Here is a 13,495-nt window from a genome sequence, read left to right as displayed (position 1 = left end):
TTCCCCTACCATAAGAATACTTAAAAAAAGAAAGAGAAAAGAAACCCATTCAAATGCTCCATACCTTCCAAGAAACACTGAAAGCTTATTTATTACGTATCTTTCTATAGTCCAGCTTATTTATTGCACCTAATTTGCCAATGCTTCCCAGGGTATTTGGGAAATAAATAGGAAATGAAACGGAGCTGGTTCTCCATTTCTGGGCGGGAGGCTGGTCCTTTGGGGACAACCTTGGGAAGGGCACTGGGGCTGGGGGACGTTGGTCACCATAACCGACAGCTGTCTGAGGGTCAAACCCCCAAGTCAGGCTGCAATGACGTCTCCAACTAAGAAACTTGTCACTGTGTGTGGACCTATTTACTGATGGTGAGCTCTGAAAGAAGGAGTGGTTCTGTTGAAGCAGGTCCCGGGGCCATCTGTGGATATCCTGGGACAGAACTGGACCAAAGGGAGATGGACTGACGACTGAATAAAGACAGTGCAACTGTTCAGAGGCCCCTCGCTCAGCGAAATGACTGACAGGGAACTGCATTCTCTCGCCAGGGGAGGGTCTTTGCAAGCAGGTGACGACTTGCCTGGGAGGCTGAGCATCCCAGGTGTACTGGCTGGGGGGGGGGTTGCAACCAGTGCCCCCAGCAACAAAGCTGGGGTGAGCTGCCAGGAAAGAATGGTGGGGGGAGGGTTTATGGCTGTTTTAAGAGATACTGATCACTGAATTACCATATTTCAAATTTGACCCCGGAATGTCTGAAGATCACCATTACTGAAAAAACGAACGGGAGCCACCTGAGGCATTTTTCTTTTGCATAGAGAGTGATCTCGTTCCCTTTAGTCTGGTAACATGTAAATGACAGTGCACCCTGTACCTTTCTTGACTGGACGGAGGTGGCCCAGGACTTCTTAAAACAAAATATATTCCCGACCTCTATGAAATCAGTTTTGCTTCCATTAGACTTTGATTTGCACTATCAATCATGCTGGTCGCCAGATCCGTAACAACAAAAGTGCCGTCTGTGTGCCTGATGTAAGATATGCTTAGAATAAAACACAGTTCTGCCCAAGTTCAGCACAAGACAAAAATGTGACTGTCCCATATATTGTATTACGCAATCCCCGAGTCCTACCCACCTGGGAGAGGCATAAGCAATAAAGCACTAGGTCGCAGACTAGTAACAGCCAGTTTTAGGAACGAGAACTAACATCAACCACCACACCGCTTAAGAACATTTAAAAAGTCGAAATATGTTAAAGTTCAAAACAGAAAGAAAAAAACAAAAAAAAAAACCCAACCACAAAACTCTAGGAGCCTGGACCCTCCATACCTGCCTGGCGCCAATGGACAAAGCCACAGAAGCCAGGAGGTTTTTTCTAATCGGTCTGGAACACGCAAGCCAAAGACGACTCCTCGCTTGCCGATGCCAGTAGCTGTGCCTCCGTGTCCAGGCAGCTGTGCACCCCTCTTCCTGCCTCACTTTACGCAGATCAGGCAAAAGGAAAACGAGACAGCCATTTAACTAAGCTCCAAAAACAAAAGCAAAACAGAAAAAAAAATCCCAACCTTCTTCAAATACATATGTAAAAATATTTTTTAAACACCCCCAAGTACAAGCCAGTCTTGCCCAAGAAAACTCACAGGCTCTGGGGATCCATCTGTCAATGAAAGTCCCAGGAGTCTCACATCAGTATGAACCGACAACTTTTAATGCATTAGTCCAATATGGTTAAGAACAAGTAACCTCTGATATTTCAGAGTCGCCAAACATGGAAAATAAAATATGAGAACTTGGTGAGGTTTTTCTCCCTGATCCCTTTATGCACTTGCACTCCATAAATAAGAAGCCCCGGGTCACAGTCCCTGCGTGCTCAGAAAGAGGCCTGGGTGTCGCAGATCACGGTCAGCATTAGACCAAACACTCACTGAAGGCTTTGAGGATAGATGGGATCTGCAAATTACAATGTCCTGAACACGGCAGGAAGGAGGGCTCTCGAGGAAAGGAGAGTCTCAAATCCCTTTGTGAAGAATGGGGTGCCTGCAAACCGGCGAGCGAGTTCAAACAAATCCTGTAACGGAGCCGTCTGGTGACTCAGGAGCGAGTACTTCGAAAGCTCCCCCAAACGCCAAGCGGACATGCTACCCGCGTCCCGCCCAGACTGTCCTGCCTGTCACAGTCTGTAACCCAGCACTGGGGCCGGTTACTTTTGCTAACTGGGGCATCGTTCTCTGCTGGACGCTCTGTGGGGTCAGAAAGAGGAAATGCCTGTCTTCGGCACAGGCTAATTTGCCTTGCTTATCTTTTCCTCTGCATCAGATGAGCTGTGGACGAAAATAAAATGCAAAAAAAAAAAAAAGAGCACAGAGATAAAGCGTGAAGTACGTGGAGACCCGGAACAGCAGCAGCAAGGGGTGGGGGGTGGGGGGGGGGCGACCCGGCTGGGCAGACAGGGCACAAAGATGAGCCGCAAGGGTCCAATGGGAGGTGACTGGGCATGGAGTGACTTTCAGGTGACTGATTTTCCACATCCCGGGGAGGGAGGCGCGGCCCCTCCAGGCAGCCGGATCACGATCCTGGTTACATCATTTCAAAGCCACTGCCCTCCAGCTTCTCCAGCACTGCCCTCAAGGCTGGTTCCCGCCCAGGCCCTTCCCGCACTGGTCTCCTGCTCCGACCCTTGAGGCCGCCGCAGGTGCCGAGCAGACCAGCACCCCGCATCTACCCTGGCGTGCGAAACCAGTTGTGAGATCTAACCCTGGCTGGGTTTTGCTGGCTTCAGAAAAAAGTGAGTAGGATCCTTTCTTTTTCAAAAACTGTGCCTAATGGCAGTTCAGCTGCTCTCTGGCTCCGTCTCCGCCTGCCTGTGACTGCAGCTAGACTTCCCTGGACCCACTCAGCCACGCTCTGTCACGCACAGTCACTAGTAGTAGGGCCCTAGCTTTTCGTATCCTAAATAACTAGGCCACTCTGGAAACAGACCGTAGGAACACCGAGGGCTTCCAAACTGGTCAAAGGATATTCCAAAATCTGGTCCGTTCTGTGGCTCAGCTGTTCCCTGAGAGGACTTCAGTTCAGCCCGGATGATCCTATAGTTTTTGCCTTTGTTGCTGTCCCAGTAAGTCTGTCCGCGGCACTCAAAGCACACAGCAAACTCTATTCTCTCGTAAGACTGAACCTTCTCAGGTAAGCTAATGTCAAAGGAGAACGTGTCCCTGTCTGAACCAGCGTAAGTGTCCTTCACATACCAACAGGGAAAGTCTGTGAAGCTTTTCCAAGTGTCAAATGTCATCCGTATTTTCACCGTCTTCTCAAACGCCAGGTTCTGCACTTTCACTGTGCCAGCAATCGCTCTGTCTTTCAGCACACAGTTTTCAAGGCATACGTGGTCGGTCTGAAGCCGATTTCTAAAGTCTAAGTAATCTGCGGAAGGCTGTGAAAAATCCAGAACAAAGCTCTCGCTCTCTGCTGTCGTCAGACTCACAATGTTGTCTAGGAGCTCAGTGATGTTAAACGGAATATCTAACGGGTCATCGAATTCCGAGAACACTTTGACCATTGTCAGGGCCAGCCCTTGGTTGTCTGCGAAGGACACCCGCTTTTTCACCTTTTTCTCCTGCACGGTGGGGGCCACCACTCCGCCGGCTTCATCCTTGCTGCTCAGCTGAATGCAAGGCCTCAGTGGTTTGCTTGGCTTTGGCGAAGTCTTGAAGGCGAACCTCTCTCTGCGCAAGGAAGGGGCCATGCAGCTGTACCTGCACTCTATGTCCACAGCCATCATTGGGTTAGAGGAACAGGCTAGAACCCTGGCAAAAGGGGAAAGAAAGAAACGGCCGTGAGATCAGACAGAAGTTAAACTCCTCATTCGAACGGGGACTGGCGAACAATGTCTGCCTTCAGCTCTGGCCCAGCCCCTCTCCCCGCCTCCCACCCCCCACCCCCCCTCCGCTGTGGTTCCGTATTAACTCAAGTGTGATCCAGCATGACCTTGGGTTCAGGGGACATTAAGACTGTAAAGTGGGGTGAAAAAGAGGACTGGGGTCAAAACAAATGAAAAAACAAACTATTTTCACAGGTTTTTCTGTCGGAATTTCTTGGGGGGCCTCACATGCCAGAGCGCTTTGGGTAATACTGAAAAGAACAGGCGGTCTGCAAGAGTTCCCAAACTTATCTAACTAAGGAATCCTTTTTTTTGTGGAACAGCTTGCGGAACACATGTTCTGAGGAACACACTTTGGTGAAGACGGCTTTAATAGGATAAAAATAAATGAACTCATGCCACGAATATTGGTAGTACCTATATGCCAGATATTATGCTAGACACTGGGATTCAATGGGGAAGACAGACACAAAGCTGTACAGTAGGTTTTTATTTTTATTTACTTATTTAAATATTTTTTAAAATGTTTATTTATTTTGAGAGAGTGTGTGTGTGCACACGTGAGGGAGGGGCAGAGAGAGGGGGAGAGAGAATCCCAAGCAGGCTCCTGGCTGTCAGCATAGAGCCTGATGTGGGGCTTGAACTCACAAACTGTAAGATCATGACCTGAGCCAAAGCCGAATTTGAGAGTTGGTCACTTAACCAACTGAGCCATCCACGTGCTCCTAGATTTTTATATTCCAGCATATTTTTCTTTTAAAAAATGCCAACAATTCAGTTGTTTTCAGCCTTTCATATAGGTGAATATTTGTTTTTTCCTGTAGTGGAAAATAGTCTCTATAAGAATAAAAGGCAAAGAGAATCATGCTACAAGATCAGGTTAAATCTGACTTCCTAAAAACTATATTTTTCTAGAAGTGAGAAAAAATAAAACCAAATGATTAAAGACAAACTGGGAAAACATTTTATAAAAAGCATGGCAGCAAAGAGTTAATACCTTCATATACAAAGAGTTCCTACAAAACAATAACAAAGTAAAATAGTCAACACAGAAAAATGAGCAAAGAACATGAATAGAAGATTCCTGAAAAAAATTAAAATTGGCCCATAAATATACAAAATGTCCAACTTAAAGAATTTAGATTAGAAAACAATGCCTGTTATTGACTACTGAGTTAGTAAAGACATTTTAAAGATAATATAAACACATGTATTAGTGTAAGTCAGCACAACCTTTCTAAATATTCTTCTCATTTTTGGTTCTTTTTTTAACATTTATTCGTTTTGAGATATTCGTTTTATATATTTTGAGAGAAAGAGAGAGAGTGAGAGAGCATGTGAGAGGGGGAAAGGCAGAGAGAGAGGAAGACACAGAATCCGAAGCAGGCTCCAGCCTCTGAGTTGTCAGCACAGAGCTGGATGTGGGGCTGGAAACCCAGGAACCGTGAGATCATGACCTGAGACTAAGTCAGACGCTTAACCGACTGAGGCACCCAGGCGTCCCGATCATTTTTGGTTCTAATATCGCATACAGGTATTCATTTTAAAGAGTTAATGAAAAATGCATGGGGGTTAATGTACTAAAATGGTCAATGCAGCATCCTAGGGAGGAAAACGTGAGAAAATGAAAATAACCTAAATGAGCGATAACAGGTATCTGGTTAAATCAAGTATACCACCACATCCAGTGATAAAATTTTATATCATCATTAAAACTATTATTTGGAAAAAAAAGATATAACTGGCATAGAAAAAATGGATAATAATATACTGTCAATGTAAAAAACAGAGAAGATAAAATTGTACATAGACTAGATTTGTGGGAGAAAAATATTAGGTATATGCACAGAAAAAAAGACTAGAGATAGATTTAAAACCCTTAGAATATCCAGGTGATGTGATTTCAGGAACTCTGTTTTCCTGTTTTGTGTTTCTTGTATTTTCCAAAATCACATCAAGGGGTAAAATGAATCTAAAAAATGCCTCTAATATTTAAGATTGGCCAAAAACCTATCCTATCAAACACTACGGCCTCGCTAAAGTCAAGCAATTTTTATCATTCCACTTACCATGGCAAATTTATACTGATTTGATGGTTACAATGAGCTAATGAAGAAGTCAGTGATGAAACCAGGATTAAAATCTGGTCTGTGAACTGCAGAACACAGGGTGTGGATTCCTTCCCAAACCTCTCTCCCCTCGCCATGGCAAAGGGGAAGGTATGTGCTGGGATTGGGCTGCTTGCTCTCAGGCCTGCCCTGGTTCCTGCCCACTGGTGGGGGGCTTCAGGGTGATGGTATATTTGATCAAATATACAAAGAAAAATAAGAACAAAGACGTACTGGGTTTGATCCCATTTTCCAAAAGAAATATAACCCTTCCCCTAGGATGCAGGAACCATTTAGTGATGACTGACTGGAGAAACATACACATTCAAAGCAAAAACAATAAATTATAGCTGCAATGTAGTTATCTAAACATACATTTTATTTATTTTTTTTTTAATTTTTTTTTAACATTTATTTATTTTTGAGACAGAGAGAGACAGAGCATGAATGGGGGAGGGTCAGAGAGAGAGGGAGACACAGAATCTGAAACAGGCTCCAGGCTCTGAGCAGTCAGCACAGAGCCCGATGCGGGGCTCGAACTCACATACCCCGAGATGGTGACCTGAGCCGAAGTCGGACGCTTAACCAACTGAGCCACCCAGGCGCCCCTAAATATAACATTTTAAACGATACTTGTCTTACTGTTTCCCCTCTAACAAAACCAATGAGTGAACATTTTAGGAGCAAATTTGCTTTCTATTATCTGTTTTATCCATGCAATCGTCCTGGAAAGGAAAAGTTCTGACTGAAATAGGCAAGATAGGTTTACAGAGGGTCTGTGGGTTGGCTAATGAGTTCAACGTCAAAAGAAACCCCTAGGGGCTCCTGGGTGCCTCAGTGGGTTGAGCTGGACGTGCTTGATTTTGGCTCAGGTCATGGTCTCACAGTTCATGAGATCAAGCCACATAATTGGGCTCTGCACTGACAGATTGCATTGGTTAGACTGCACTGGAATTGTACTTTCAGCTTTAATGTTAACACGGGTAGTTTTTTTTTTTTTTAATTAAATGTGGATTGAAAATACCCCCAAAGTGAGCATCCCACTCTTGCATCCCAGCCCCTCCCACTCTGCCCACCCTGGACAACCTGGGTGTGACCCAAGGGGGGGTGGAGTTGCCCTCAGTCCACTACAGTCCTTCCTCCTTGCCTGAGTCGGCACAAGGTCAACTGTAAGTTCTCTATCTTCTTCTCTAGATCTCTTCAAGCCTGCAAACCAACCTCCTACGTGCTTTGCCGCACAGTTCATTAGAAAAAGGTTGGGAAACTCAGGATACTGTAGAAACAGAATTCTAAAACAAGCAGATCAGTTAAAGGATCTGCACACTTAAACTAAAGTCACTCTCAATTTCTAATCCTAAAGATTACAAAGACTTAGTTGAAGAGCTTGGTAAAGTTTTCCTGTTTGGACCCAGTGGGTGTAAATTTGCCCCTGAGCTCCCTTCTATCACCAAGCTGTTAAGCACTAGTGGAAATGGGGGTGGGAAGGTGACATCCTGGTCAGAGCCAGCTCTAATTAAACAATTCCACTGGCATTTTCTACAGCCTAATTGGTTTTGCAACGTTCTTCCATCAAAGGCAAAAATAAAGTTAATTACCTGGCCACCCAAGGGCTACTGCCTCAGGGACACTGCACAAGCAATCACTGCCCAGGGTCCCCTTCACTATTTTAGGGTCACCATAACTGGAGGGGAGGACATTAATCCCTGTGGCCCCATACATATGGATACGATCTGACTGTTGGCCGCTTGCCTATCCTCACAGGTGGATCCCAGCTTTTATGACCCAGACCATTCTCTAAGAAGCAGTGTACCAAACTCTGGTTTCATGGAAGCTCTCCTGACCCTCTACTCAGGAATTCCCCGATGGACTGTGACAAGGCTGTCCATCACCCACAAGTCCTCCTAGCAGTGGAGATGTACGAGGTAAGTTTCCTAAGTCTCTGAAAGGAAGGCATCTGGAAGGTGCTTTATCCTCAAATGACATAAAAACGAGCAGGTGCCATCACAGTGCACATCAGGCTGCATCTCAGGCCCCCGCCTGACACTCTCCCTGGCTGCTCAGCCCCTTTCTCCCCAGACCAGGGAATATAAGTCACCAAGCTTGGCCAGGGAAAAAGCCAGCAGGAGAAGACACAGACACATATTTGAACCAGTAGAGCATGACAGAGGACTGGATACCAGTTTGCTGCGGGACAAGATCATGAGAATACGAGTGGCTGTTACTCCGAGTCTCAAACACTTGGGTTCCACATAGATGCCCAAGAGACCAATTTTGCGCCACGAGAGACTGGGCCATGCCCAAGGGTAGATTTCAGGGTTTCTGGTCAAAAGATGGCAAATCCCAGCTCTCCGTGAAAATTGGAGAAAACAGGGAGAGTTCTGCAGAAACACTTTCCCTGTTCCACGAGTGCCAAAAAACACACCTTCTCAGGACGGCTGGTCAGGTTAGATGTCATGGCGGTTTTTCCTGTGAAAACTATAGACTGGTAGAAAATAACCACATGACCTTCACAGTTTCAGACAGCCGAGCTACTGACTTTTTGGCTGTGCCTTTTATAGGAATAAACTTTTTGGGGGATTGAGGCCAAGATATTTGTCCTCCATTTTCATACTCTGATAAGAAAAGGCAGAAAAATCAGATGACCAAGAACCCACCAGGAACACTGAAACTACCTTAGGTAAGCATTCACAACTAGGTTATACTTTTTTAAAAGATATGTCCATCTACCCCTTTGCCATTACTTTACTCCCCCCTCAAAAGGTTTGGCTGACATAATATGAATACAGTTGACGTATTTTCCTTTGTACTGAGACCATGGGGCCCTTGTTCACAGCCTTAACAGCCACTTGAACTCTTCTATCCTGTAACCATCATCTAAAGCATCTTTGAGATACACACACACAGCTGCATATTACAGGAAAGAAAACTCCACCTGCCACCTGACAATGCCCAGTGTGAAACAGCACTGGCCTGGGAATGCCTGGCTGCCCACTTGGAGCCAATCACTGAATCTGTCCAGGCTTCAGCTTTCTCCTCTGAGGTCCTTTCTGGCTCTGACGTTCTTGTTTGCTAATAATGCCCACTAACTTCTCTTCTCTTCCCACTCACTTTTCCCTAAATACCTCTACTTTCCTCTTGTGGTGAGTCCACAGGCTGTCTTCACTTTAGTCTTGGCTCCTGGACAACCTCGCCAAATGAACCATTTCCTCTTCTCCCCACCCCAGCTCAAAGCTCTAACGTCTCTTTTCCCTGACCCTGGGTCTCCCAAGGAGGCCCGGCCACACAGACCACAGGCTCCAACACCTTTCAGCAACTCTCCCAAGTATTCAAGTCAAGCCTGTCCTCAATTTTCTCCTTTAGAGCAGAAAACAACACCCGACAGGCCACAACTCTTCAAGTATGTCCTTCTGGACCCTATACCCTGTCTTTTACAGCAAGTCCCTTCCACACCCCTTTCTCCGAGTTCAAAAGCGGGGCATGAACAGGGCAGGGGGCAGGCCAGAGCTTCCAGACTTGGAAGATCCCACAGGTCAAAGCCATCCTGACCCTGCCCCCCCTCGGTCCAACCGGCCTGCACCCCGCCCCCAAGCACTCCTGGAGCCTCCTTCGACTTGTCCCTCACCCACCTTTTGGACCGCGGGGAAGCCCCCTTCCCAGCTGATTCGCTGCATCGGAGAGTCCGCAGGGAGGTGGCAGGAGAGGCCGCCACCACCGGACTACGTGAGCGTCGTGTGTCCGGGAGGCAGGGCTTGCGCTCCGTTCCCGGAGATATGACCCGTAGGGGGAGGAGGACGACGAGGGGGAGGAGCCCAAGTTATCACACCAGGGCGGGGCGGCGGGGCAATCCCGGTCGGAGCGGCGCCGCGAGAGCGTCCCCGCGCGGCAGACTCTCCCCCGCCGTCCCGGGACAGCCCCTACCCGGGGACCGGGGACCGGGGTGGCTCTGTGTCCCATCGCAACTTGGCGACCTGAGAGATGGCCCAAGTGTGTTTCCTTGCATATTACAGAGAAACCGAGGCGCTGAGAAAAAAAGAGACCTTTCTTGTACTCCAGTCCCCAGTTGCCCAATTTAGGGGACACTCTCCGGGACTGTCGGGTCCCAGGCTGGAAGCGCCGTGTCCCAGGTTCGAACTCGGCACAAGAGTCCCAGCCCGGGCCACTCCTTGCGGCCAGACCCGCACTTCTGTGGAACACGTGGATCCAGCCAGGCTCCATCCCACCTCTGGTCCCTGGGTTGCTCTCTCCACTCAAGCGCGTCTAGAGCGTTCCACCCCCGTAGTGCAACTGCAAGTTGGACAGTGCAAGTGCAGGTGGCAGGAACCAAAGGTCTCCACTGCGCACTCCTCGCAGCCCTTTCTCGGCCCTGCACTGGGACTCTAGGGCTTGGGGACTGACGTACCTAGTACAGCTCATAAGTGCCGAAGTACACATGCGCCAGCCCGCGGCAGCATCCGCGCCGAGGTGGCAGGAGCAGAGGCGGCGACGGCAGGAGTGGGGGGCCGGGACTCAGGTCTGCGCCCTGGGCGGGCAGACGCATCCGTCCGTGCGCGAGAGCAGCCCGCTCGCCTCGTCCCTGCGGCCGGTCCCCCGGACTCAGGCTCCCAGCCGCCGCGCTGCTCCCTTTAACTTTCCAGCACCTCTCCCCACTTGGGGAGCCATCCCGGAACCCTTTTCACGTGAACGCCCCCCACAGCCAATGGGCGCGCTCGGGACGCGAGCCGTCGACCAATGGCCGTGGAGCCGCGGTCCGGGATAGCACCGCTTCGCCACGTGATGGGCCCCGCGCCCAGAGTGATAGTGTTGCAGTTCGGGGGCTGGGAAGGGGGCAGTGGGGTCACTCTTTCATCAGAAGCCTGGGGACGGGCGCCAGGGGGCAGAGGCACTTTCCTACAGAGGAGCGTCCAGTTACAGCCAGAAGGCTGGGTCGCAGGCGGCTTTGCCAAATTCCCTTTTCCTAGGCAAAGCCCCTGCGGGCCAAAGCCTGCCTACATTTGCAGAGGTAGTTGCGGTTGCATTCACACCGTCCCGCGGTCCGCCTTCATCTTACGCTTGAGCCAGGGGGGTCACAGATGTCCCTTACTTCCCCATCACGTGCGGATCCCAGAGGAGCCCCAGGAGAATGTGAAGTGTGTTTGCCTCCGTGTTAGGTAGAGGCGCTCTGGGATTGACACTTCAGCTGTAAGGGTCATGTGGAAAACAAGTAACTACGGATGCTTGCTTTGTGTTAGTCATGGGTCCAGGTGTTAACTGTGAAAGGGATACAGTAAAATCGTTTTAGAAAGTTGTTATTGGGGCCATCTGCCAGAGTACCGAAGATATAGGTATATAGGTAGGCACATTTCAGAGGAAATTACCTGGCTTGAATCTGTTACAACTACCTGTACCAACAGGGCCTCCATGATCTCTGTGAGACACCTTGAAGTCTGTAGAGAATGATGACCCTAAAAGAGACCAGACCCTTCCTCTCACATGGTTTCATTTAAATATATATTTATATAGTCATGTATTCATCTCCTTGGCGCTCAGCTCTGAGCTAGCCACTTCAGGGATGAGGATCCTAGTTTTCTAGTTTTCGTGATGTTTGGAAATTGATAGAGGGTTGTCAGCCTTTTAAAGTGCCAAGACATTAACATAAACAAACCCTACCGTCTTGTGTTACTGTCCTTGTATTTTAAAAAATACTCTTTAACAACAAAAACAAAATAACAATCTCAGAGTAAAGGCTATTCCTTCACATTGGATATATTTAGCTTTATGAACATTCATTCTGTTGAACACGGCATTTGGGAACTTCTGCTTTAAGGGAGATGAGCGCAAATTCTAATTTTACTAGAAATGTAAAACTAAAACTCTGGTGGGTTGCATTAGTCCAATACAAGCCTTCAGCTCAAGACACAGTCTGCCTATCTGAAGAGGAATTATTAGCTTCTTCCTTCTCTTTCAGTGGACATATATGATAGAGGACCACCTCTGAAATCAGCTGTTGGTAGGCGTTTGGCAAACACAGTTTCCATGGAATATTCCCTTTGCCAACTCTCAACCCCTTTTATTAGCTGATGAGTAGGTTGAGGATTTATTAAGCCAAGTGTTGGCTACATTTCTCAAGGGTAGCGAGCATGCTAGAGGAGTGGGCAGAGATAAAGAGCCAACCCGTGTTGCAACATGAATGCAGGCAAAAGGCGATCTGAACCAAACTGGGAAGGAGTTGGGACAAGTAAATACAAACCTATAGCATTAAGGTTTGGAAGCATCTTCCTTACATGGATCTAGGAAACCATGGGTCATAATTTCCCCTGTGGGTTAGGTGACTATTTCAGACCAGGAGAGTGGGGCTAAACTTAGTTGTGGCACACCACAGTCTTGGTAGGTAGGAGTGTGGCGTCCTTGAGTTTGAAAAGAGCACGGTCTCCTTCGAGATCAGAACAGAGCTGGGAAGTCGGCTGTTCTGGGAAGTAAGTTCTGTTCCAGCAGAACTCAGCAACTCCCGTGCCCCAGAAGCTGAGAGCTGGACTGGCCGTTAGTCACAATCTTGTCTCACTGTCATTTTATAGCAGAAAGAAAGTAAAAACAGAACGTGTCAACCTTTTAGTCAACGCATACCAAGTTCCTTTTAGACTATCTGGCACTCAATTTCATTTAATCTGGCCTTAGTTTCATTTAATAAGCCAACTCTCCCCACAAAAATAAACCAAAATCCTAGTAGTAGCTAAGCAAAGCTAATTATCATTTTCCCATAAACTTTCTTTTTGGTGGCTATTCGTGGCTATTTGGTGGCTGTCTTCCTTGCACTTGGGCTCAGCTTCAGTCTTACACATTTGTTTATTCATTTAACACATTATTGAGTAACTACTATAAACCTGGCTGCTGGAAGTGGGAAACGAGTGAAATACGACCTTACTTTCAAGAAGCTCTTAGGCTAATAAGTACTGATGTAGAATAAATGTATGTGGAAGGTTCATTTTCTGTATTTTGGGAGCTAAGAGGAAGACTGCTTATGTGTGGCTGTGGAGGTGGGATGGGAGTGAGGAGGGTCAGCTGAGGAAGTGAGCATCGAACAGAATCCTGAAGGGGGAGTCAGAGTTTAGGGGTAACAGGGGAGAGCATGGCAGGAATTGGCAAAGGAGCAGTTCTATATGTTCCCCCAAAGAATTTCCACTGTGCTGATTAGAAAATAAGTCTTCTTTCTGGCTTAAATGTGAGACAGTGTTTCTTTATGCATGGGTTAACATCAGCTTGCTGTTCATCCATAAAGTTTTTGAAAATATCATTAATATCTTATCTCCTTCTCAACCGAGCACATTTCAAAAACAGCCAAGCCCAGGTCTATCTTCATCCAAGATTTTGGAAGAAAAATCTCTTTTTTCTTTTCTTCTTAGAGTCCTAACTTTTCCTTCTCTTTGGATAAAAATTGTTGCAAAGTGCCTCTAAATATAAATAACCAGCATCAAGAGTCAGAACTCAAGAAGAGAACATTCTTTTGCCTGATCAGAATAGAAAGTGGGAAAGACTGTTCCCAA

General features: G+C 47.3%; 1 protein-coding gene across 2 annotated transcripts; it reads right to left on the bottom strand.

Annotated features, from left to right (window-relative positions):
* Window positions 1-365: 365 nt before the first annotated feature.
* PPP1R3B (protein phosphatase 1 regulatory subunit 3B) lies at window positions 366-10,587 on the bottom strand. 2 transcript variants are annotated; one of them, XM_049631661.1, is made up of 2 exons: window positions 10,378-10,587; window positions 366-3,796 (listed from the first exon to the last, which is right to left on the bottom strand). In XM_049631661.1, exons 1-2 carry the CDS (start codon window positions 10,407-10,409, stop codon window positions 2,914-2,916), a joined length of 915 nt encoding a protein of 304 aa, XP_049487618.1. In that variant the 5' UTR covers window positions 10,410-10,587; the 3' UTR covers window positions 366-2,913. The 2 variants fall into 2 exon arrangements, with proteins under 2 accessions (XP_049487618.1, XP_049487619.1); XM_049631662.1 differs by lacking the exon at window positions 10,378-10,587 and adding an exon at window positions 9,605-10,354.
* Window positions 10,588-13,495: the final 2,908 nt, after the last annotated feature.

This window comes from Panthera uncia, chromosome B1 (assembly GCF_023721935.1).
Source record: "Panthera uncia isolate 11264 chromosome B1, Puncia_PCG_1.0, whole genome shotgun sequence".
In the NCBI taxonomy this organism is placed as follows: domain Eukaryota; kingdom Metazoa; phylum Chordata; class Mammalia; order Carnivora; family Felidae; genus Panthera; species Panthera uncia.
The sequence above is the reverse complement of the archived record's forward strand: the minus strand, read 5'-3'. Positions and strand labels throughout refer to the sequence as shown.